General features: G+C 38.7%; 1 protein-coding gene across 1 annotated transcript in view; it reads right to left on the bottom strand.

Annotated features, from left to right (window-relative positions):
- The window catches only part of LOC145773800 (uncharacterized), a 40,264-nt gene extending 14,807 nt beyond the window's left edge, over positions 1-25,457 (bottom strand). Inside the window, exons 1-3 of the mRNA XM_082584929.1 lie at positions 25,034-25,457; positions 19,518-19,652; positions 866-1,029 (exon numbers count right to left, since the gene is read on the bottom strand). Coding sequence (XP_082441055.1) covers positions 866-1,029; positions 19,518-19,652; positions 25,034-25,457 — 723 coding nt within the window. The remainder of the gene's footprint in view (positions 1-865; positions 1,030-19,517; positions 19,653-25,033) is intronic.
- Between the last annotated feature and the right edge of the window lie 2,335 nt (positions 25,458-27,792).

Here is a 27,792-nt window from a genome sequence, read left to right as displayed (position 1 = left end):
TTGGTTAAAACTTCCTTCCAAGTCCAATCTCTGATGTTTCAAACTGGCCTCATGTCGTTTAAAAAATTCCAAATCTTTTTCAACGTGTTGGGAATGAGTGGTTTTTAAATGGCATTTCAATTTTGACGGCTTCATTAATTCAGCACTGAGCACCACGTTACACAAAACACACTGAGGCTACTCAATGCCATTGCTGACTATGCGGGTAAATCCAAACTTCAAATATGCTTCATCATATTTACGCTTCTTCTCCATTACAAAATTTAAAGAAAAACACTGCACCTGATTTGTTTTCTGACCACTAGCTATGGTAGACTACAACTGTCAAATTCTTTTATGCTACTGAGTACTGACTATGACTAGCAGTGCAGTGTCACTACCAGCTAGGATCTCATTGTTTGAAGACAATACGTACTGTTACGTTTCGATCATAACAATGTCAGAATTGTGGCAGCGCATTTGCCGTAGCAGTACACAAGGGATTTACGCGCTGCCCTCGGTATGTTTGTATTGTTCAATGTGCTTGGCTCTCAAGGGAGTTTGTTTCGCTTTCACCTCATGGTATTTTATGTTTTCATTTCAGTAAACAAGTCTTTAGTCAGCACACCAAACAATGACAATTTTATTTCCATTAAAATTTAAAGACAATGCTCATGAATTTCGCTAGTAATATGTATGGTAGGCCTCCCAGCAAAGTCCATGGCCGCAACCCCACAAAACCTTTGAGTGACCCCCTTGGGGGGCACAACCCCCAGGTTGGGAACCACTGCTCTACAAGTACCATCCATAACTTTGCATTACATTGTAAGATATGCATAAATATAGTATATAATTTTACAATTTCACATCAATATAAACGTTTCACCTTAAATCCAACTTCTTTGCAACAAGAATGAATGGTTGATGTTTTTCCACAGCCTGAGGGACCAGTCACTAAAACTGTGTTGCACAAGCTAAAGTCGTCTTCAGCATCATATGCTCCACGTGATGGTACGAAATCGCAATCATCGGAATATTTTGAGGACAAATCTACAAATATACTTGACATGGTACATATTTGACAAAAGCCTACGCCCTACATCTCAAAAGGTAGCGTTTTTGCAGCAAACAGGTTTTGCCTCTGAACATTCACTATTACAGCAACTACTCTCATCAAGCAGTAAAGCTCTCCTAAAGAATGTGTTTCATGGCAATACTTATGATTCTTTAAAAAAAGTACATTTAGGAATATACTTTTGGGTAGATTTCCAATTTGGCAATGTTTTCTATCCACCCGATTGCCAATATAGTATAGTAAAGTGTTGCAAGCTAGCATCAAGCAATCCCAACATGAGTCATGACATTAATGTAATAGCTACATTAATATAGCAATAGCATTATACACTGAGCAATGAGCATAATTATAATGAAGTCATGTATCTTCAAAGAAATAATTTTGAGCTAAAAAACCATTGTCTTAACCAAAGAGTAGCCTACTGAATTAAATAAAACATGTCCTCTTAATTTCATGTTGGGCAGTTCCATGATAAGGACAACCAACCCATCAAAACATATTTTTTGTGTGATAACAATAAAAATGGTATCCCTGGAAAGCTTATTCTTTCTAGTTTTCAGAAAATAAAAATATTTGGCCCCCACACAAAATGGGTGGAAGTTATGCTTCAGTAAGCGAACATCATTTCAAATGTCAAAAAAATCATGAAAAATACTCATATACTGAATTCTGAAGTTTCTGATTGATATTTCAAGTAACTTCGTCAATACTGCTGTTGTACAATCAGAAATGAGTGTAAGATTAATCTCTAAAAAAAATTTTTTTAACAAGGTGTCACACTGGACTTATGGGGGGGAAGTTTTTTTAACAAGGTGTCACACTGGACTTATGGGGGGGGAAGAACAAGCACCTTCTCATGGTCCCTCCCGTCAGTATCACATCTTTAAGAAAAGATATGCGAAACGAAGCTTGTCACACTCGAGCAAACCAGGCCCAGGTTCATCCCAGGGTGGATAGGGAAACGCCCTTCTCAGGGCGCGGCAGCTCCTCTGTCGAAAAGTACCGACGACCCACCGTACTGCAGCTGAACACCGAGGGCATTACGGCCAGCAAGCTCAGCATCATCGAGTATCTGGCCACAAAACATCAGGCCCTCGTTATTCTCCTCCAGGAGACCCACTGCACATCTGTGGATAAGTTGGTATTACCCAACTTCACACTCGCAGGCGCAACCATCAGCAGGAAACACGGCCTCGCCACGTTTGTCCATGAGCAACTGAGCTGGACGCCAATAGACCAGTCCAGTTCCCAGTCGGAGATAGAGTGGTTATGCATAGACATATCAGGCTATCACATCATCAATGTCTATAAGCCACCACCCTCACGCTTAACACCAACAGCCATCCCAGTGTTCCCCCAACCCAGCCTCTATGCTGGCGATTTTAATTGCCACCACGTTGACTGGGGCTACAACACCACCAACACCGACGGAGAAAGCCTGGCCTCATGGTCAGCCAATAACAACCTCACCCTACTGCACGATCCCAAGGGTGCAGCGAGCTTCTTCTCCGGACGCTGGAACACTGGTACAAACCCCGATCTGGCTTTCGCAAGTGATGACCCCGATAATTGCCAACCGGACAGACGTGTGCTAGAGAAGTTCCCCAGGTCCCAACATCGACCCTCGATTATCACGGCTCCAACGCTCATAATGCCTGTCCTGAGCAAGCCTGTTAATCGATGGAACTTCAGAATGGCTAACTGGGAGTACTATAGCCTCCTCACCAATGAAGCCACACAGTATCTCCCATCCCCTCACACCAACAACGTGGAAGGAGCTTACCAGGACTTTTGTGATGCAATAACATCAGCGGCAAAACAATCCATCTCTCGCGGCCAATGAAAAACCTACATACCGTGCTGGGATAAGGAGTGCGAAAGCCTCTACTCCGACTTCCTCCACGCCCCTCAGGGCAATGACACCAACAGCTCAGCCACAGCTCTGCTGGCAAGGCTGAACTAAAAGAGGAAGGAGCGCTGGACAGAAGCCGTTGAATCAATTGACTTCACGCACTCCAGTCGCATAGCATGGAGTACACTGAACAACCTAACTGGCAGATCACGTGCCTCTCGTCAACAATGTCCCGTTTCAGCAAATTCCATCGCCTCACAACTTGTGGAGAACGGGAAATACAAATCGAGAGACCGTGAATCAGATAGATCCGTCTTGCAAGAAATGACGGACCTCTGGAGGGTAACAACCCCAGACGGGGACAACATCTCGGGTGAGTTCACCCCGGAAGAATTTTCCGCCGCCCTCCAGCACATAAAGCCAGGTAAAGCCCCGGGCCCTGACCACCTATGCCCGGAGTTGATACTCCATGCTGCTGCCTCCTTAAAGTCCTGGTTAAAAGACTTCCTTTCCTGCTGTTTGCGCCACCTGAGAATTCCCAGAATCTGGAGAAGAGCCCTTGTGGTTGCAGTCCCTAAGCCGAAGAAGCCCCCAGAGGACACGAAGAGTTACCGTCCAATCTCACTGCTCTGCATCCCCTTCAAGATCCTTGAGAGACTCATCTACGCCCGTGTCGAACCAATAATAGATCCGCAGCTCCCCCGTGAACAAGCTGGTTTCCGACACGGACGATCAACCGTAGTCTAATCAACCGTCTATTAATTTATAAAGTTTTCCATGGTTTTGCTCCGAACTATCTGGACACTTTGCTTGTTCATTATAGACCTGCCAGAACTTTGCGTTCTCAGCATCAATTGCTCTTGTGCAACCCTTCATGTAAAACACAATATGGAAATCGTACCTTCCCAGTTGTTGCTGCCAGTTGCTGGAACTGTTTGCCTATTTGTGTGAAAGAAGCTGAAAATTTAAATGAATTTAAAGCTCGCTTGAAAACGTTTTATTTCAATGAACATTATGACTGAATGTACCGTATTAGTTATCACCATTGTCATGTATAGCGCCCAGGAGCATAGTTTGACTGTGGATGTGGCGCTATATAAATATTGTTATTATTATTATTATTATTATTAGATCAGGTCACACTTATGACCCAAGACATTGAGGACAGCTTCTCGGCTAAGAAGAAGGCTGGCGCCGTGTTTGTTGATCTCACGGCTGCCTATGACACCGTATGGCATAGCGGCCTTACCTGCAAGTTACTCCATCTGTTCCCTAACAGACACATGGTCCATATGATGATGGAACTTGTGCAAAACCGCAGTTTTACCCTCACAACCGGTAGCGGTCGTCGAAGCAGACTACGCCGACTTAAAAACGGCGTCCCACAGGGCTCAGTCTTGGCTCCTCTCCTGTTCAACATATACACCTACGACTTGCCCCCCACCATCTCCAGGAAATATGCTTACGCAGACGACCTGGCACTCCTGCACTCAGCAGGAAACTGGCAGTCAGTGGAGAGGAACCTCAGCCAAGACATGCAAACACTATCAGCATACCTCCAGAAATGGAAGCTACAGCTCAGCAAGTTAAAGACAGTGTTGGCGGCCTTCCACCTTAACAACCGGGAGGCACAGCGTGAGATAAACATCAAGATTGATGGGGATCGCTTGCCCTACTGTGCCGAACCTACATACCTCGGCATAACCCTGGACAGGTCACTCACGTACCGCCGGCACTTGAAGTCACTGCGCAAAAAACCATCTACACGCATCGCACTTTTGAGGCGATTGGCGGGTTCCGGCTGGGGAGCTGGTGCTAAAACTCTTTGTACAGCTACCCTAGCCCTTGTTCATTCCACCGCTGAGTACTGCGCGCCGGTCTGGTGTCGTAGTTCTCACACCCACCAGATTGATACCGCCATCAACGACGCACTGCGTACTGTGACTGGATGCCTGCGTCCCACTCCAACGGACTGCCTACCCATCCTAGCAGGCATCCAACCCGCTGAGCTACGCCGTAAAGGAGCCACGATTTCTCTCGCTCGCCGCGCTTTGGACCCCGACCATCTCCTCCATGCAACACTCAAGAGACCACCACCTATAAAGCAGCGGTTGAAATCAAGACGCCCCTTTGTGCCTGCCGCACAACAACTCCTTAAGAACGCAGAAGAACTTGGTTTAAGTGCGGCACACTGGACGAACCACATGTGGAACACGGAGTGGCAAAATCACACCTCCACGCTCCGTGACTTCATACCCGACGCCGATCCCCGTCCACCAGGGATGTCCCTCGCAAGGCTTGCGTGGGTCAGGCTTAACCGCCTGCAAACTGGCGTCGGCCGCTTTTGTTCGGACATGCACAAGTGGGGCCTGGCTCCTTCATCAGAATGCGAGTGTGGTGCCACGGAACAGACCGCAGACCATGTCATCCACCACTGCCTAACCCACCGGCCTCCACACAGTGCGCATGGTCTGAAAATCCTGGACGACGAGACTGCTGAGTGGCTGAAGATTTCCTGCCCTCCAATCTAGCCTGGAAAGATCGCTCATACGCCATCATCATCATCATCACTGGACTTATAGCATGTAGGACTTCGACCTGGGGGTCCTGTACGTCCGTCACAAAATTTTTCCTTTATTTTATTAAATTATTAGATGAATTAAATTTTTGAAACTTCATTTTTTCTTTTAGCTCCTACATACCAATCTACATCCCAAATGGTTTTCAAATTTTTTTTGTTTAACTAGGTAAAAATGCGTGACGGATGTACACCGTAATGGAACGTCCATCACGTTTATCCAAGTTTTGCCAGCTGCGACCTCAAGACATCAAAACTTTTGATAATATGCCACATAATGTTTCAGTCATAGACAGCAACATCACCGCTGTGGCTTACACATCCGATGATAAGCAGCACACTGTTGTTATTATATCATTTAACTATGGAGAATCTAATGAAGACATGAACGTCTGAAGTAGAAGAAAGTGCTTGCTATCAAAAAAGTGGTTGGGTACTTGTTGAATATGATAGTGAATTTTACCCTGGTGGAGTTCAACAAGTAGCGAGCACAAACTACGAACTTTCAGTACTGCACAAAAGTGGCAGTGTGTGGCGATGGCTTATAACTATGTGTGTACATGACATAACTAGTATACTTATAAGATACATGATTTATAACTATGTGTGTACGGCACTACAGCAACTACACCAGTGATTCTACTGGTAATGAACAATGAACTTTTATATTAAATTAGTTCATTTTAATATTGGACGAAAGAGTTCACATTTCAACTATACCGTAATTGTAATTATTTGTATAGACTGGTCTCAATTAAAGCATATATATTGGAAATTTTAACCCATCCATTAAGTTTTGTATTATGTATGCGATTTTTCACTTCTTTTATAGTAGATTTCTTGCATCATTCCTGCTTAAATTCAGAGCCGTACGTCCGTCACGAAACTTTTGTACGTCCGTCACGTTACATTCTGGGGCACAGTGTATTCAATTCACACAATAAATTTGTGCAACAACTTTTGTGAGTTAGTTTATTCATTCATTAAACTGATCAAATTAAAAAATTGCAGTTACCTATGTACAAATCAGAGCGTTTCGTATCTTACAAAAGTTACTCAGGATTTCTTGTTTCTCTGCGTACGTCCGTCACGTATGATAAACGAGCTATATCTATTTTATAGGAAGCAGCTAGGAAAAAAAATTTGAGGTGATTTCATAGTGGTAAGGTACCCTTTCATGCTATGCAGTAAAATTGCCAAGATTTCTATTTCATCAACAATTACGGACTGCTATAACTCTCTGAATGTTACGTTCGTCACGATGGAACTGCCCTGTTGCATTGCATTAATTCAAAAACTTATTAAGTACTGTAGTAAGAATCCAATCATGCACAAGCTGTAAAACAGCCCAATTTTTATTTTATATAGTGTAACATAGTAAATGCATAATACTTGAGGGTATACTATTGTACTAGCTTAGCAATGGTATAAAATAGACTGGTAAACGCAAATATATAATTTATATACAATTTTTTCTTTGCTTTAACAACACTGATGTAAAATGTGTTTTTGCCAATTTGTGGTCAGTGTGATACAGTTGGAAGCAAATGTTGTATTATAGCAGATATAACATTACAAGCCAAAAACCAGCATTCTGAAGTTGGATTTTAGTGATTAGTAATATTTTACGTCACTTGATAACAGTTATATATAGATTCTTTTGTTATTATTTTATTTAATTTTACATGTTATGTTTCTTCATTAGTAATTATATACGTAGTAATCGATTACATATTTTTTTAATTGTTTCCATGGTGGGCTTGGTGGCACTACATGCAATTGTTACGCCACATAACATAAACTTGAAACACGGCTTGAAACATTTGAAGAATTTTATTATTATTTTTGCTCTTGACATGATCACAACCTACTGAGGATGCTGTTATAGCGAAACCGATTTATGACTGGAAATAAGACTGGTAAACTGTTTGTTGCGTTGAATAGCAAGGCTTATACTAATAGATGCATAGGCGTTGATTTTTTCTTAGAAGAGAGGAATTCTGGGTGGGCAAAGTTTTCAAACAGATTTCATTGAATGTGTATGTTTGCAAATTGCAATGGTGCAGTCTTCGAAATGAGCATATTTTTACTTCGGCAAAAACGTTGCCCAGGCCAAACGGCAAAATTTGAAATTGCCTCGGCAATTACTGTGAATACTTAGTAGGAAAAGATTGTAGGTACTAAAACATGTAAAATGAGAAGCGAAAAATATACTAGAGTAGTCTATTACGAACGCATTGTTTGATTTGTTGTGATGTAATAATCCCAAAAGTAGCGATAAAGCGAGCAACAAGATGCGCACGCTGTTACGGTAATTCACGTTAAAAACTCACGGGGAGGGGAAAGTAAGTCAATTTTGGGTTGATTCAACGTTCGAGTCAGCACAAATCGATTTAATTTTTCCGGCAGGTTATATTGCGTAACAACAATGCCCAATAAGAAATTTACGTTTGTTTTACACTAATTTGACATGTAGCGACGTTGAATTATCATAAAATAACGTTAATTGCTCAACCAGGTAACATATTACGGAATGGCCCGTTTCGGCGAGTTCCCTATTCGGCGAGAGCCTTTTTCGGCGAGTGCCCTATTCGGCGAGTTTTTGAAATTTTTGAAAGGAAGTTATCGGGTACCGTAGCCTAATTATAATTGCCGTTTTTACATCGTTTTAACGGTCGCTAAACGTTGAAATTGTGCAGAAAGGAATAAATATAAAATGTTTAAACTATAAAATTAAAGTTCGTCATGTCAGTTGAGTTGTTTGTATTTGTGGCCATCATATCAAAAACAATACAAGTCAACATAGCAAAGGTAGAAGCGACAAAACGCGAACGTTAAAACGTGCTTGTGACCGAAGTAAGTGATTGAGTTGAAAGAAATTTGGCACGGTCGCAACACCTTCAGAAAAATTTAAGATATGGACATGGAGGGAAAATAAAACAAAGAAAATGTTTAGTTTGGATTAACAAATGTGTGGCCTACAGCTTGGATTGAAAGAAAATTATCGGGTACCGTAGCCTAGTTATTTCTAACTGTTCTTATTATCATATCGTTACTGATTGTCCAGCATTCACATCCGTAGGTTAGAATTGAATCTATGTAAGCTTTTAAAAGTTTAATTTTGGTCTTTGTTGTCATGTTGCGATTCCTGAAGACTGTGCTCATTTTACTAAAAGTAGGCTATCCTTTGCTATAGAAATTATCTTTTTAATTTCAGTGTCATTTTTGCCATCGCAAGTTATAGTGTACCCAAGATATTTCAATTTATCAACTTGTTCACTGCAACACCATTGAGTGTAAGGTTGCAATTTGGATAAGTTTTCTTTTTGGATATGATCATACATTCTGTTTCTGAATTTACCTCTAAACTCATTGGTGTACTGTTATTGACAGCACAATTTAATAAGTCCTGTAGATCGTTAGGAGATTCTGCTATCAAGACTGCATCATCATTCATCAGCGTATCTCAAGTTGGTTACATTTTGTCCCCCAACCTTTACTCCATTCATATGTTCGATGTCTCTCAAAATCATCCCACTGTAAGCGTTGAAAAGATCTGGAGATCGGACACGTCTTTCTGATCATTTTTAATGAAAAATTCCTTTTTGTGGTCCCTTTGTCTGGAACAAATAAAAACTGTGCTGTTGAAATTTCCGATTATAGTTTTGATCTCAATCTCATCATCATGATTCGGAGTAAGATGTTTGTTAGGTGATTCACAAGGCTAATTGTTCTGTGGAGTGAGCATTCTGTTGCTCCGGTTTTCTTTGGTAAAGTTATGAATATGGAACGTACCATAGCACTAGGGATGTTTCCGGTGTCATCAATATGATTTAAGATCTCAGTGGTTAGGTCTAAACCCCACTCATCTAAAGCTTCGAGAATTTCAACTATAAAAGAAACGATATTATGGAATAAAATACAAAATTCTCTACTGTAAATAAACAGAAGGCGTCGTTGGATTTAGAATTTTGTAATAGTTGGGGATTCTAATATATTCTAAGTTTGCATGCAGAAGGCGACGCAGGATACATGTCAATTTTATCTAAGCAAACATTAATAGTTCAAAAATAAATTTAATTCGCTTTTTAGTTTTAAGATCTCAATGGTTAGGTCTTAACCCCACTCATCTAAAGCTTCGATAAATTCAACTATAAAAGAAACGATAATTGTGGAATATCCTAGTCAGCAAAAGTTCTCTTTTCTACACGATTTCAACGTTTAGCAACATTAAAACGATGTAGAAACGGCAATTTCTGCTGGTCGGGATAACTAGGCTACGGTATTTCAACGTTTAGCGACGTTAAAATGATAGACCACACATTTGGTTGTCTGTTACTACAATGTAAAAATGAACTGTTAGGCTAACTGGGTTCTTGGAACAAATTTTTACTGGTCGAGATAACTAGGCTACGGTACCCGATAACTTCCTTTCAATCCAAGCTGTAGGCCACACATTTGTTGATCCAAACTACCGATAATCATTTTAACTATTCAAAAGTACTAACTTATAGACATAAACATGATTTTTTTTGTAACATCTTCTTTTGTTTATTTTCCCTTCATATCTTAAATTTCTGAAAGTGTTGCGACCGTGCCAAATTTCTTTCAACTCAATCACTTACTTCGGTCACAAGCACGTTTTAACGTTCGCGTTTTGTCGCTTCTACCTTTTTCTCGACCTTTGCTATGTTGACGTGTATTGTTTTTGATATGATGGTCACAAATAAAAACAACTGAACTGACGAATTCAAGCACGTTTTAACGTTCGCGTTTTGTCGCTTCTACCTTTGCTATGTTAACTTGTATCGTTTTTGATATGATGGTCACAAATAAAAACAACTGAACTGACATGACGAATTTTCATTTAATTGTTCAAACATTTTATTTCTATTTTTTTCTGCACGATTTCAACGTTTAGCGACGTTCAAACGATGTAGAAACGGCAATGATAATTAGGCTACGGTACCCGATAATTTTTAAAGTTTTTTTTCAAAAACTCGCCGAATAGGGCACTCGCCGAATCGGACTAGCCGAATTGGACTCGCCGAATAGTAGCAGACCCAACATATTAATAGCTCCCTGCGAGAAGATTGTAAACATAATTTCGGCACAATTGGGACACTGCGAGCAACACAAAGTCTGTTTGATGAACTAGGCAGGATCGGTATCATCAGATGTTGTATCAGCTGAACAAGATAAAGGAAAGCGAGGCGCAACAAGGAGTAGATGCTTACAATAATTTGACGCCTACTGGAGTTAAATCAATGCAAATAGGGTGATATTTTTATAAGAGAATCTCCCAGCTGGGCACGTGTCTAAGCGCCGGCGAAGTAGGAAGTAACCCAAATAAAACATCCAGCAATAGTAAGATTGAATCAATCTCCTAGTCTGGTATAGTCTTTTAGAAAATTAGTTTTTTCTTGTAATCTTGTGGTCCTTACAATCACCTCGGCAATTGCCGACGCTAATTTCGAAAAGTGTGGTTAGTCTTTCTCACAAAGACTGCGTTTAGCGTCGCTGCAGCAATTAAGCTTTAATAGGTTGGATGTTTTCTTTCTTGCATCCTGCGATCTTATGAGCGCTGCTAAACTAAACAAACTTCTTTTATGTTTTCCGTTGCGACGTAAAAAGCGCGTGACTCGTGACCTGTTATCTTTAAAGTGGCGCCTTCGGATTTGCCGGGTTTTGATTAGCAAAAACAATTGTTTTAGTACGTCTTTAGTTTGTATCGGTTATTTTATTGTCATGTTCATTATGATGTCATATTCACATTCCCTTACGCTGACCGGGAACTGAAGTTTCATTGTGACGTAACGAAAGTGAGACCATTTGGAGAAAAATCAAATTGCCGACGCAAATTCGGAGAAAAAATCAAACGTGGCTTTCTCTCACCAGGAATTGCCAGCTGTGGCAGTTGCCGTAGCAACAACAATGCAGTGAGTAGGGGAAAGGTGTGTATTTTGAACCCCTTAAAGAAAAATAAGCACAACTCAGCCAACTTCCGGTCAATGTGTATTATTTTTCACCCAGATACAGTCTAGGTACTTGCAAACCAGTGTAGAAAATATAAATCACATACAATAAAAAAATACAGAATAATTAAGCAATAAAAAATGTTCAAAAATGGTCCAAATTACACATATGGTGTGTATTTTGGACCATTGGGGTGTGTATTTTGGACCATTGGAGTATGTAATTTCAACTGAAGTTGCTTGAGGTCTTCGAAATGAAATTTCTGGATGACGGTTCAAGAATCCCTTAAGCCAATCTTTTTCAGCCAGGCCCTTTTCTCTGTTGAAGCGGTATTGATATTATTGGCAGACGCAATGTCATATGCAAGCTTTCTTAAATCTATGGCCCCTAAACCATAAAATCTTCACTCCATTTCCAAAACATGTTTGACCAGTTGATCTTCAATATTTTCGGGAAGATCAAGTTGTCTACCAATGGTTTTTGATACTTGTGTAGCATATTTATTGGTAGCCTGTTATGGACATGTTTTAACACTACAGCTTTGGGAATTTTGAACTGACGCGATGCTGCATAGGTGAGATGACTGGTCCAAATTACACACTGTCATGCACTGTTAAAAATTACCAACTATGACTTCCACACTTGGTTACAAGTCTTGTAATTGAGCACAACATCTCCTTATAGGTTAAAGATAATACCAACATCATATCAGACTCAAACGTCATGCCAATAACGTCTCAGCGCTTAGCAATCAACTCCTCAAAATAACATCAGCATACCCAAAACCACAAATTCCAATCTCCCGTCCACGTTTCTAAACCTAATGAGCTGAGTTTTTCACATCCGGGCTATTATTATTTTTTCTTTCAAACTGTTCAAAAATACTGACAAAACAATTTTTATTTTTTGAGTTAGGGGACTGGTCCAAATTACACACTGGTCGACGTTACACCACTTTCCCCTACCGCATTTTTTTCCACGCAGCGTTGTTGCGGAATTGCTTTGTTCTGTCGGATACCTAGCGAGACATAGCGTAAAACAAGAAGTTGCGCTGCAGTTGGTTGGATAGTCCAGCGTTTAAGAAAAACGGAAATAATTGTAACGAACATTTCATAAGTGTCATGAAAACAGGGTGGGCACCCTCGTTTCACGGCAGGGTGGGCGTCGCCCACCCGGCCCACCCTATTTCGACACCTATGAATAGGGGATATGTTAAAATTAAAAAAATCAGCTGGACAAGATAACGGAAAGCGAGAGGCAATAAGGAGTAAATGCATACAATAATTTGACGTCTACTGGAGTTAAATCAATGCAAATAGGGTGATATTTCTATAAAAGATTCAATTTGCCCAGCTGGGCACGTGTCTAAGCGCCGGTGTAACGGTCCAGGAGTTACTGCGGTCTGAAAGTTACCGTAACTTCTGGACCGCGTGTACGCGGTCTGAAAGTTACTGCCAGTCTAGAAGTTACTAAAACAGGGTTTTCAGATTTGACGCTTGCAGCAGATTTGTATAAATGATTTCAACATTGGAAACATGTTGAACTTGAAGACTTATCCACCATTGCATCTTAACAACATGATTTACAGCAGAAACGTAATTGGGAATGAAGCGAAAATAAGATGAAAGTTAACAGATGAGTTTTGTACCAGAAATTGTTGCTGTTTTGGAATGAAATTTGAATTTGTACGGTAACCTAACAATTTACGTAGGCTATCATTTTAACCTGATTTGTTTGTACTATAAGTTACCATTTGAAGTTGTGTCCGTGCCTTACGTGCGTTGGCAAATAAATTTGCATGGGGAGGTGATTGACTAGATGACCACTTAGCCTATAGTCTTTTGCTGTCATCCTGATTGTGCTATAATGCAACCTACGATTCACAATGTAGTATTATGAGTGTTTTATTGACTCATTGTAGGCTATATGGCTCTGTTGAAACAAATAATTTAATTGATCATCGCTCCAAACATTTCAAAGTTTAAATCGGGCTATAGGCAGGGATGGAGGAACCATGTGAGCCTCGTGGGCCTAGGCCCACCTACTTTATTTTCTGGGTGGGCCTGGCCCACCCACTTTTGAAAGCCAAATTTCTTTGAAAAGGTAGCGAAAACGGCAAATTAGAGAAAGAGTTGCAAAAAAAAAGCTCTTCACACACTAGTTTGATTACACAGGCCAACAAAAAATTTTTGGCACAATAGGTGAGAGTCATTTTACAGTATTTCAGGACCCCTGATTCCAAAAATGCACTTAGTTTTTTCGAATTTTTGAAACTACCAGGAATTGAATTTCGTACCAAGATTACGTTCTTCCGTAACAAGGGTAAAATTTTAAGCAGCTACTTTATTGAAAATCACAACTTTGTATTCTGTAATTATATAAATGGCCTTCATACCTTGATGGGTGTTGGTCAGTATCTTAAGCCTACCATAATAAAGAATTGCGCTTGTTCATCGATGGCTTTGTTTTGCTTATTCGTCTAGTTTGTTAAGCAAAACAATGTATGTATTTTGTTGTTTGTACTTAGTAGCTTAGAGTTAGTAAGTCTGATTCTGTTGAAGTCAACAAATATATTGACGCAAAGCACAAGCTATTCTACATCTTAATTGTATCCTAAGGCTTGCTTCACGTCGTATTTTGGTTGTAATTACTAGGCCAGTAAACGTTAAATAGCCGTTTGTTTGGGTTGTAATCAACGTGATTGGTTCCAAACAGCATATACAACTCAGAAATGTGCCTGGGATTACTTTCAGTTTTGTGTATGTAATAAACGACACGAAGTTAAATCTATAGGGGCGCAAAATTGCAAAAAAATGTTTTTGCTGTAGGCTATCTCAAAAACTAGAGATAATTCGAAAAAACAAGTGCATTTTCGGAATCAGGGGCCTCGAAATACCCTAATATGACTCTCACATGCCGTGCCTTTAAAAAAAAAATTTTTTTTTGTTGGCCTGTGTTATCTTTGATAGCTCAATGATGAAATCTAATCTCCAAACTTTTCTGTTGAGCCCACTATTGATGGGCAGCACATGTGGGTGTGGTTGCGTGTGATTGGTGGAGAAATCTATAAATCAATCTAATTGTTCTCTAAACAATGTTAAAACAATGATATCATTACATACTATGCAGTGCATGCACGTAGGCCTACTGTATAATGCTGCAGATTATTTCTCCCAGATTGATATTATAACTGTGTGTGTATTTCGCCTTTTTATTTGTGTGTACATCGCCATATTTTGTACAGTGCTATAGAGCAATTTAACAATTTTGTAATTTGTTTGGCCAAATCGGGCCTAAAAACGGAATATTTTCTCTGGTTGGCACAAAAGGCAATCATGAAAAACAATGTATAAACGATTTGAAGTATTAGGAACGCAGCAATGCTATGGGGTCTGGGGGGGCGAAGCCCCCCAGAAGTTTGATTAACTTTGACTGCTACGGCTTTGGGCCCACCTACTTTTAAAATGGTTCCTCCATCCCTGGCTATAGGCTACGTAAATCGGTAACATTTAATAAGCTATACAGGCCTTAATATATCGTGCAAAGTTTGCATTTGAAGGCTGACTTGTTAGCCGCTGGTCTTGAGTTGTAGTTGACGAACATAGTCTTTGACTATATTTTATGTAGGCCTATTTCATGAAAGTTAAAACCAAAGTTTTCTAGTGAATGAAGCACTGAGCCTATTTTTGGTCTGGTTTTTCATAACTACCGTTTTGAAGAAATATAAAGTAACTTAGGCTACATGTAGGCCGACCGGTAGTCAAAACACCATGGCATCAACCTTCAGTGAGTAGGCTATCACAGTTTCATACGCCGGGAAGGCTTTAGTTTTTACGAAAGTGTTGAACACTTTGAGATTCCAATGAATTTCCGTTGGACTCCCATCGAAAACACGTGGCATGAAACTTAAAAGTCTAGAATTATGGTTTCGTGGTGAGAATATTTATCCTTGGGATTCATCTTTCGCACACTTGCAGAGGGTTTAATCCATACTGACCAAGTGAAGTTTCAGTCCATTTACAAGTTTTCCCAAAAGAATTTCGAAAAAGCACACCCACTTACAATAGCAGTAACTTTTGGACTGCTTCTGCGGCGTTGCAGTCTGGAAGTTACTGTCAGTCCAAAAGCTACCAGCGGTGCCAGGCGTTTTCACAATCGATAGAAAAGCGAAAATTGTTTTAACTAAGTGTAATGAATTCCTAAGTGTAATGAATTCATTGCTCTCAAACTAATGCAAGCTTTTCAGTTAACATTACAAAATACTTATAATTATTAATCTGACCTTTTGAGAGGTTAAAAATTTAATTATTTTTTAAAACAAAATTAAATAAAATTTAAATGAAATATTTGGCAACTCTTGTAACTTTTGGCATGCAGTAACTCTTGGACTGCTACACCGGCGAAGTAGGAAGTAACCCAAATGAAAAATCCAGCAATACTGTAGTAAGGTTGAATCAACATCCTAGACTGGTGTACCGGTAGTCTAAGAAAATTAGTTTTTTTTTGTAATCTCGTGGTCCTTACAAGCGCTCGTGAAGCTTCGGCATTTTTATTGCCGAAGCCAATGCGCCATTCATGCTAATTTTGAAGACTGCCTAACCACAAATTTTTTTTCATAAACACGAAATATTTTTCTTCACCCATTTTTTAATTCTGAATATAATATTTATATATTGGTTAAATGCGTGGTAACCACGTGACGCTTTGAAATTAGGAGCCAGACAGTGTTACAAAATAGCGGCTCGGTCTGTTGTGTTTGTATATTAATTCCAAGACAGCAAATGAGTCATTTTTTACGTTGCTTCAACGTTTGCTGACGTTAAATAAATGTAAAAAACGAGTGATTTGCTGTCCAGTGCAGCAAAAGCGCGCTTAACTAAGAATCTCGGCTTGGACAGTTACAGCACAGAATTAAAAGTTTACTGGTGTTATTAAGATGTTAAAGTTTTGGACAACAACAATTAAAGCAAAATTCGTCGTAAATCAACTGGAAACAGTGATGCCGGCGGCTCCACGGTGGGTGCAGCTTAGTGCGAAGTACGGTATAGCAATACAATTCACTTTTCCACTCCGGAGGATAAAATTGTGAAAAAAAACAAAAAACAGTTTAGCATGGTATTCAGCGTTAAGATAAACTACAGATTACGAAAGGCATAACTTCATATTTTCCAGACTATTTAAATCTTCCTACAATATCACATTGTTTCTGTTACGTTCACTGTTCAAGCATTAGCAAGGAAAACAAATTACTTCCTTTGTTTCGAGCATTTAAAGAGAATGTCCCCACTGATTGATACCGTAACCCCTGTTGATAATTTGTGCTATAAACACTGTAACAGCCATAATTTTTATCTGCTATTTTGATAATAATATGATAATTATGATAATTTGTGCCATAAATAGAGTTTTTAGGCAACTGACTGATTTTTTTTTATGCTAAAGCAGCTACGTAATGCCCATTGTGTTATAATTTGTGAACGCCGCTTCGTTTAGTTGTTTATTTGTGTGTCAACAAAATCTTACATTTTGTTGACTCTGTGTTTCTTGACGTTGAATCAACGTAGTTAAAAGTTTGCGCCGCCAAAGGCAGCTTGTACCTTTTTGTGTATGAGGAATTATTTCTCTTCTCTTTTCGTACTATAAATGACGTCTGTGCTTGTCATGTAAAGCTTGAACTGTAGTGTAGCCTACTCAACATTGATAAATTTCCCTTTCCCGATTTTGCCTGGCGGTACACTGCAAGGGCACAAAGCTGTTATAATGCAGCCTAACTGCGCATTCGATTGCGCGGTGCGCTTTAGCTCAACGAGCACTGCACATTCGTAACGATGCCGAAAATTCGCTTGAGAACAAACAAAAGGCGCACTTGACCTACTTCTTAGTACAATTGATCTACAAGTAGCAAGGCACTTAAAAAGTTAAAACTGGCTTGTCTAAGGTGTAATTTGACCAAATGAGAGCAAAGTGTGTTAAAAATGGCTGCGCATTACCCAGATTGACTATACTTCCCGCGAACATCACATGCTGTGACGGCCGACATGTCCGCCGTGAATTTCGAGGCCTGAACAGTAGCCTATTTAGTTTGAAATTCGCGCTTTGGGTTATTTCTCTAAATATTCGTGGTTAGGGAAATAACTATACCATGCATTACGTCAAGTCTCGAAGGCAGAAAATGTGACACTTCACAATTGCTTGAAACTGCTTGAACTTGTAACATGAATTGTGAGAATGTAGCTCATACTTATAAATAATCCCTATCATATAATATTTTACATAAACAAAAGCTGCCGTGGGATTTCCGAGAAGATAAGCTTCCATACAGATGATCATATTTTTATCATAAAATGTTGTTTGACAGAGATGTAATGGAACGACTGTACGCTTTAACTTGGTTGATCAATGATCACCCCTATGAATAATCTCAATTATAATTGAAATAAACAGATGCCGCCATGGCATTTTAGAGCACTTCCAACTCTACACAGACAATTCCATTTTAATCATAAATTGCTGTTTGTCAGAGCATCCGCATCAAATAGATTGTCCAGTCTTCAAAATTAGCATATTTATACTTCGGCAAAAACGTTGCTGAGGCCAAACAGCAAAAGGTGAAATTGCCTCGGCAATTGCTGTGAACGTTTATTGCGAAAAAATTGTACCAAAACATGTAAAACGAAAGAAAAATATACTAGAGTAGTCTATCACGGTCGCACTGTTTGATTTGTTGTGATGTAATAATACCAAAAGTAGTGATCAAGCGAGCAACGCGATACGCACGCTGTTCCGGTAATTCACGTTAAATAGTGCGGGGAAAAAGTTAATTTTGGGTTGATTCAACGTTCGAGTCAGCACAAATCGATGTAATTTTCCTGGCGGGTTATATTGCATAACAACAATGCCCAATAAGAAATTTATATATAATACGTTTCTTTTACATTAATTCGACATCTAGCTACGTTAAATTATCATAAAATAACAAAGTAATAGCTCATTGCGAGAAGATTGCCTTAATTTATGTATACACTAACATAATTTCGGCACAATTGGGGTAGTGTTTGATAAAGAACTAGTTGTCAGAATCATCAGATGCTGTATCGCAAGATGAAGTTGTCGCGTCATCACTGGAATCATTCACCGTTCGCAATGAAGCGTCCACGTTTTGCGGCTTTCGTGCTTTGATACCCATCCACACGCCTCTTTCTCAGAGCTCCATCAGGGCGTTGACTAAGGAACAAATTCATGGCTGTGGCATAACGACTGGGAGGAATGTCTAAACCTAACCTTACAAGCGTTCGTGTGGCCTCGGCATTTTTATGCCGACGCTAATTCGCCATTCATGCATCTGCGTCGGCAATCGCCTCGGTAATTGCCGATGTTAATTTCGAAGACTGTTGTCTTAAAATCTGGATATCTCCAAATCGGCTGCACTGAATCATGCCATTCCATGAAGAACTTGTGTGAAGAAAAACCTGAGCAACTCGCATAGCCTGCCTCCATAAACAATGGCAAATAGTGCAAACAAAACTCGATAAATCACATGAATCTTTGCAATCTCAGAAAGGTTCAAGTACTGGCTGAAAAGAAAGTCTTTGAACTTTTTTTCATTGTATGAATATTGAATAAGCATATTATCACTTATATGCCTTTTAATATGATTTACTAAACTCTCTAAAATTTAGGTCTAATTGTAAGCATTGTATGTAAGGTCTAAAATGAGCTAACGAGAAGCCATTATTTAGCTCTGTTCGCAAAGAAAACCAACTCTAAGATCATTAAGCTTAAAAGTAGGCAGCAGCCAAATCTACCATTTATCAAGTTGTAAATAAATTTAAGTTACTTCAAAATCAAATCATTTCTTATCAGCAAAAATCTAAAATGAGTGGAATTGAGTGGCTTATGCAAGCGCACACAGAATTGAAAATTTAAAACCATTTGTTCAGAACTAAGATTTGTCATAAAGAAAGGGAAATGCATAATACTATATTTATAACTAACCAGGTAAAATGGTAACTCCATAACTGTGGCATCGAGTATAACTGTATCTGCAGTATACTTACCGGCAACTTCTTCTTTCCAACGTTCCACACGATTTTTCCAAACTTTCAACCATTCTAATAGCTTATCCACTTCAGTACCAGCACCAGTTAACTCACTGGAATTTATTGGTTGATACTTGTCAGTTAACAGCAAGTCTATAACAAATAAATGTTTTGTCAATTTATAAAAGTTTGCGGATTTATGTTCATACATGTCATGAAACTCCCATTAACAAAATGTAGATTAAAACAAAAAAGTTCCTGTTGGAAAACAGGACATCCTGTCATAGCAGACCTGTCGCATTGTCGCAAGGACATCTCACCACTAGAAGACTTAATACGAATTCTATATTATTAATCCAATTAACATTTTCTTATCATAGCATGCCCAATGCATTGTCCAAGGCTTGTTTGACTCCAACCTTGCATATCTGTTAGTATATTTTAGAAAAGAATATTGATCAAAAGCATAAACCGCACAAATAATGAGAAAGAAAAAGTTCATAAGACACAATTTACAACAATCGACTAAACCTGGCATGAAATCAGGCATCCAACGTACACTAAATTTTTCCATATAATTATAATAACTCTTTTGTACACCAAACTTGAATAATTTATGTTTCCGCCAACAGGTCTATTCCACTTTTGACTCGTACAACTAGCCTAAGTAATTAAACACTAATGTTAATGTACATTTGATGATATATATACCATACAGGTGTGCCCATTGAACTTTTTATCATTTGTGCTATTTAGATTCAGGAACAGCTTGTATTTTTGATCAATATTAAATATTTTTTATCAATACACCAGTACACAGTAAATAGGGGTGGCCAGCACGTCGATTGCTAAGTCACAACAGGTCCATCAGGTCGAATTTTGTGTTGACTTGACCAGACTCATATTTCATAAAAAGCTTTTTTTTCCATCAATACCGGATCAACTACGACTATTTACTTGCCATACATGCCCATTGAAGCACATGATCATGTAACAAGACTAAAAAACAGCTGTGCCTTGGCATAGAAATAGCAGTAACTTTCCAATTTGATTGCTGCTTGCGTTAAGAGACTAGTTATTTTTATTTATCTTTTCTACTAAATTATACAAAAACTTCATCTTTTCTACTAAATTAACTGAACTATAAATAAATCTACTGCTTAGTGCTGACCATAGGCGTCGGGTTTTGAAAATTTCCAGAGGGCAACCTTTCTAGCCGACTGATTGCTTACATTCAAAATGCTGAAGTTTGTTTGTTAGCATTGATGTTTGTTTGCGTCTATCTGCCATTGTATATCACCAAGCTTTATAATGTAGGCTCAGGCCTCGAAATTCATGTCCGCCATCACAGCATGTGATGTCCACGGGAAGTACCATCTAGTCCGGTCATATTTGTCCGCCGACAAATAACACAGGAACTAGCGATACAAATCGTCATTGCATAGCACGAACAATTGTTGCAATAATATATTTTCCAGCGCATTCTAGCGCGCATCTAGAAAATGTGAATACTGTATCTCTTAGCTTCCATTCAAGGAGGAATACTTTCGATTTTTACGTTGCTTCAACGATTGATGACATTGAATCAGCGTAACAAGGGTGAATTCTTCGCTAAGAATCGATAGGAGTACAGGTACTTCTATAATAATGGCTTTGAATGTACAATAATGTACTTCTACAATCTGGCTTTGATCTCCGAGTAATAATAATACGGCAAGGTTGGTTACTAAATTAGATTATACGAGTAGGCTATTACAGCAAGATGCAATAAAATTTGTTAAGTTTTGGTATTACAGTAAGAAAGAAAAGGCTCAAGGAAAATTTACTTTCGTTCACATGACACGCAAAAATAAACTTAAAAGAAAAAAAGCCTGTGAAACTTGCACAGCAGAAAATAGTAGAGTTGGTGTAGAAATTTTCCGACTCCTGCCCAGACCCAGAGTATTGTGACGCAATAAGCCACACGGCCTCGTTCGGGGGAAGTTAATCAGTTATGTGACGTATTGACCAGCTACACGGCGCTTTGACTCTTCAAGCGCAAGTCGTTGGTCTGATGAAAGCCTTTCAGAGTGACTTTACTGATTTTTTAAAAAGCCTTCTAAAACCGTAGTTATAGTTCTGAAATGGCGAAGAATTATTATCAAGATAAAGTGATTAAGCATGACGATTGACGGCTAAAACTGGTGTGTCCGCCGTGAGACTTGATTTGTCCGCCAAGATAGCTGCTCAGACCGGACACGTTTGTCCGGCGTCAACTGAACGAATTTCGAGGCCTGTAGGCTACTTCGAATTATATGCTAGTCACTTTGAACTTTAGCTCTTAATACGCGTAGATACTAAACTAAGCAAACTGCACCTCGTTATTGACACTCCCAAGAAAAAACAAAGCAGAAGAAATCAAGAAAAACGTTTTTTCAATCATTGTTACTGTGCTTCAACGGCACCATGCTGGGCTTGCTGGCGTTTATCAGCTACCGTACTTCTGTTTCTTTTGTTATCTTAGGAGCAGCGCTCTTGTTGCAACAAGTAGATCTTTTAATTGAGATCGATCCGCAATGAATGAAGGTCAAACTAAGGCAAGTTTGCACTTACAAACATTTGCTTTAGGAATTTTTAAAAATATTTTGCGGGGGCAGCACCCCGAGCTAAATTCATGGGGGGGCGCTGCCCCTCTGCCCTCTCGGAGTCGGCGCCTATAGTGCTGATGATGGTCTGAGGCAAGTAGGTTACTGGGCACTCGTTGTGAAGATTGTCTCACCTACGATGCAATTGTGCCAGATTACCAACTACCCAGCCTAGAAGCCACCGTACTGCAACACCACCTCTGCTGGACAGTGGACAATATTATATATGGTACATGTCGTGAGGATAGACCCAACGAAGCTTCCTTGAATAATGCTCTATAGCAGGGATGGCAAACCTTTTTTAGTGCATGGGTCACAAAAGAGACCTTAATCCTTGAAAAAACAAAAGTGGGTCATACATTTAATTACATGTTAATGCAAAACTACATGTTAATGCGAAACTTGCTGCTGCATCTTCTCTGCAAGTCTTATTATCCTTGGTTGGTAATCCGTAGTTTTTAGCTTCACACATGCAGCACTCATATCTGAGCTGAGACGATTCCGTGTGCTTGATTGTATAAAATTCATGTGCGAAAGTAAAGATTTGCACAAATATGAAGAACCAAACAACGTTAACAGAGCTACCGCAAGTCTTTTCATAGTTTCAAACGAATTTGGCAGGGAGTTCCACTCTGTAAGAATCATATTTTCAGCATGGTTTTCAACAGCAGGAAAGTCACAACCATCCATATCTGTTTTCATTTCAATTTTTTGTAGGAGATGATTTAATTCTACAAATTTTGTTTTGTAAACTGCACTTTCTTGAAAGTCTATCATTTCTATTTCCAAGTTGTAAAGTCGAAGCCATTTGAAGTTTGATAATTCAAGATTTTCAAATGGAATTGCATGAGGGAAAAGAATGAACTGCAATGTAGTATCTAGCTTTCGGAACTGGGTAAACCTTTCAGTTTCTGACATTACATTTTTGGCCTCTTTCGTCAGTAAAACATACTTGTTGAGTGCAGTTTGCTTTTGTTCATAAGTTAAATTGGTGCTGGTAAAGTGCTTCAACAACTAAAGAAAATATTTCAGCTGACCTTGTTCAAGGTCTACAGAAAAAATAGCGAGTTTCTTCTCAAATGCTTTAATGTGCCCAAACATGGTTAATACAATATTTCCACAGCCTTGCAATTTAGTATTTAACTTATTGCAGTCCTCGAAATTAGCGGCGGCACACGGCAATTGCCGTGGTAAATGCCGCCGCAAACGTCATAATGGCCATTCTGCTACGGCAATAAAAATGCCGTCGCAAATGAGCATTTAATTCGGACAAAAATTGTTCAAAATTTCTTCCTGTTTGATTTACTAGCAGCGTGAGTTTAATCAGCAGAAACGTCGCACCAAGACCTCACCTCGGACTATTTTACTTGCTGTGAAAACTCACACAGTCTTCAAAATTAGCATATTTTTACTTCGCAAAAACGTTGACGAGGCCAAACGGCAAAAGTTGAAATTGCCTCGGCAATTGCTGTGAACGTGTATTACGAAAAAATTGTACCAAAACATGTAAAACGATAAGAGAAAAAATAATCGAATAGTCCATCACGACCGCACTGTTTGATTTGTTGTGCGATCAATCCAATTTTGTACCACTTTTTATATTTGCAAAAACACCGGTCAAACATAAGCATTCGATGAAAGAATAACTTTTGCGTAACAATTAAGCCAGTATTTACAAGGTTGCAAACTTTTTACAGTTCACAAGAGCATTGTCAGCGCATAAAATAGCTTCTGTGGTGCTCTTGGCTACCGCTGTGTGACACACGATGAAGAAGAAGCGCATAAAATTTCGTTTGATTAAAGCATACGGCAATTGCCGCCGCAATCCAAGGTTTGTTGATTTGGCGACGGCAATGTTTTTGCCGTCGTAGATGGAAGCTAATTTCGAGGGCTGTTATTGTAATGCATTGTGAAATCAGCAAAAAAATGTAAATCATTCAACCACGCACTTTCGCTTAACTCTAGATATTTTTGATTTTTTTCAGCTAAAAAAAGTTGTACTTCTTCTAACAATTCAACAAATCGCTGTAAAACATTACCACAACTTAACCACCTTACACTGTTGTACATGAGTAAGCCATTAAATTGACAGTCACACGTGTTCAAAAAATTTGCAAACTGGCGTTTATTAAGAGCATGAGATGAAATATAGTTGACTATTTTTGTTACCACACCTACAACTTTTTGAAGAGATTTGATTGATTTGGCACAAAGGGCTTCCTGATGTATTATGCAGTGAAATTCAACAAAGCTAGATTGAAATAGGGTAGGGCCTTATTACAAATATCTAGTGAAACATTTATTCTTTGCTGAAATATTTGTTTAAATTTCATTATTTTAAAAAAGACAAGTGGGTCACTGAAAATCTGTGATGGGTCACTTCGTGACCCGCGGGTCAGTGGTTCGCCATCCCTGCTCTATAGCGTGGTTACTCAACTAATGTTAACAAAGGTCCAGTTTGACAATGAATATTTTTAGCGATCCGGTGAATGGATTATTAACACGCAACCACGAAAGTTAAATTATCTGTATATACCAAACCACTTTTTTAGGTAAAATGTAACTCGACTTGGATTTCTGAGAAAGTGTTGGGGAGTCTGGGGGGCACAGCCCATCAGCAACTAGGATAATCACAGTAAAGATTGCTTCCTCCCAGTAGAAATCTGTTTAAAGAAGCCCTGAAATGTGGCAATGAGGTTATTCTTCCAAAAGCTCACCATCACCATCGGAGCATCAGATTAAAGACACCCTTATCAAGTTTTATTTGACTAATAAAATTTAGACCTTTTCTGCATTGCTTCAGCGAAACATTTAACAGTATTTTGCAAAAAGTGTAAAACAAGTTACTGGCACTGCTTATCACAACCACAACCCAATTTAAAAGGGATGTTCCATTGTGATTGCACTCACCTGAGCTTGTTTCAGGGCAAAAGCTGTTCACAACTGCAATATCGGCAGTGGGTTTGCTAACAGTTTCCAGAATAGGTGAAGGTACAACCCCTATTACAATCACATCATCAGAACTCAACCTTTTTCGTTTGGCTTGTAATGATAAATCAGTTTGTGATCCATGCTTTTTCCTTGCTTGACTTTTGCCAATGTTTTTAGCTTTACTTTTAAACGTTCTGTCTGGCATAACAGGTTGTAAAAATGGTAGGTTGTTTTGCTTGCTAGGAAGACTTTTGCATGACCTTTTTGATCGGTTGATAATTAAATCATCATTAATTTTCGCAGCATCAGTTTTTTGATTCTTAGCAAAATCTTCTTGATCCAAGATAAAATCCTCAAAAGCAATTTTCACTGGTGAATTTCCCACAAACTTTTCAAACGTCATAGCATTTATGTCAAGAACCCTGTATAAAAATTTATAATTTTCTCATTAACATTGAAATACCGCGATACCGGTACTATTAAAATCACAGAAAGTTTTGTCAGTTATTTGAAAATGAAGTTGGTACCTAGTCTGAAAATCTGTTGGCTACAACAGATTATGTACAAATGTAGAAAACAAACATCACAAACTCACAATAACAAGTGAATGACCTAAACAGAATTCACCAGTGTTGTTATACATGTATTGGTTTTCCTAGAAGAAAGTAGATAAACCTAAAAAATACAAGAATAAACCAAACTGAAACACAAAGTTAATTCAAACATAGACTAAAATATAATACTGGTGTATAACTGCATTACAACATACCAATCTTAAAAAACAATAACACAAAAGAAGTGTCTACAATGCCATTGATATAACCGTTTTATGCTCTCTTTTTTATCTCTGTGGCACTTTCACTGCGCACTATTACGGTGCTTGCTAAAACCATGGTGAAACTGTCATGTTACAGGCAGCAGTTATGGCTGGCAAAGCAGTAATTATGGAATATTACAATATTAATTGAAGTAGTACCGGTAGGCTACTGAATAAATATGCTGGTTCAATGCGTGCAGATGTTGAATCAATGTAACAAATGCTTACTTTTGCCAGCAATTGTTTAACTGAAGAAGATACTCTTCATCTGTCAGAATTAAATTAAAAAATAATAAAAGAAAAGATGTTTACTGGTCTTGATCGCAAATATAAATATTTCTGCTTTGACGTTCTTAACATTTGGTTCTTCAATTTTCATATCAAAAACGTCACACCATTAAAAATAGTCATGCAAGTTACTGTTAAACGATCAAGATTGAATACTGCCATTGGTGGTAGGTGTATCGCTTTCAAGTTTTCGAAAATTTCGTACCCTGAAATCGGGGTACGAAGTGTTCTGGCGCTGAAATAGGCTGAATCCTTGGCTTAAACATTTCTAACCCTTACGTCATTGCATAGCACGAACAATCGTTGCAAGAATATAATATCCATATAATTTCCAGCGCATTCTATACGCATACTGTTTTTTCGTTGTGATGGTAAGAACTAAAAACAAACTAAACTGCGACAAAAATGCGTAGCCTAACGATTGAGTCACTTCGAGTTCGAATTTAGTTTAAAAAAAGAAATACCTCTTGGTGGTATCGAACTCATATCCTTGGGAGTATGAGCTAGACAAAGATCGCAGGCGCCACGGATTCACTTGCCAAAAGCGGTTGAATTTAGAAGTTATATATATATGAACTTTTTTCATTTGTTATTTCCAGAAAGAAAAAATACGCACCAGCGCGCATGCGCAGTAAAAGCGACGTAAAGATTAAAAGAAAAGGCATGGAACGGCTGTATTTACGCCGCAGGCTCGTAACTAGCTTGGAGCACCAGGGGTACCGTAGAGTGCGGCTGGTGCCCCTTGTATGGATGTTTCACCTTTACTTTTTTTTGGTAGGGAGGTTAGGGGTATAAAACAATCTGTTAAAATTTCAGGAAAAATAAACAATGTTTAGGGGTAGCAGGTCACCTCCAAACTTTTGAACCCCTCGCTCGCCCCGATAATCACGATTTTACAGTATTATATCTACAGTTATACTCGGGCTAGAGAGTTGATTTATAGCTCAAAATGACCAGAAACCTCATATTTATATTAGTCTTTCTAACATTACATAGGTCTATTTCCGTTAGAAAAAGAGATATTGCCAAAAATGGTGTTTTAGGGTTTTTATGGACTTTAGGAGTTCCAGCACTACCACATAAGTCATCACAAAAGTCAGGAGAATTAATTTCAAAAGCTACCATTGAACATTTCAAGGAATGGAATTGCACTGAGTGTGTTGAAGGGATGGTGTTTAACACAATGGCTTCTAATACCGGTAGCATTATATAGAATAGAAAATTCAGTCAGGCATTTATGATCAGAATTCAGTAAAATACAGTTCAATAAAGGCTAACTCAATACAGTAATATCTATACAATTGCAGAAGGCAGACCAGATTAATAAGATTATTATGAATTATTCTTGTAAGGCTATATTTTATGAGTAGTAAGTAACAATAAAATATGAAACAGTATGCATATTATAACAGAAATATAAATAGATGTATATACAGTAACAAATGCAGTATCTAAAAGAAATACTATTTCTTAACAAGTTCAGCAACTACGCATCGCATATAGATTATAGTTGAATCGAAAGTTACTGTGGTTTGCATGCAGACACCATATAGGCGACTTTGTACTAACGCATTCATGGAATAGTTTAAACATGGAAGTTTCTAAAAGTCCTGATATCATGGTATTTAAAAGG

The sequence above is a fragment of the Aplidium turbinatum genome, chromosome 7, assembly GCF_918807975.1.
Source record: "Aplidium turbinatum chromosome 7, kaAplTurb1.1, whole genome shotgun sequence".
Taxonomy (NCBI): Eukaryota; Metazoa; Chordata; class Ascidiacea; order Aplousobranchia; family Polyclinidae; genus Aplidium; species Aplidium turbinatum.
Note: the sequence above shows the minus strand (reverse complement) of the source record. Positions and strands in the feature narration are given on the sequence as shown.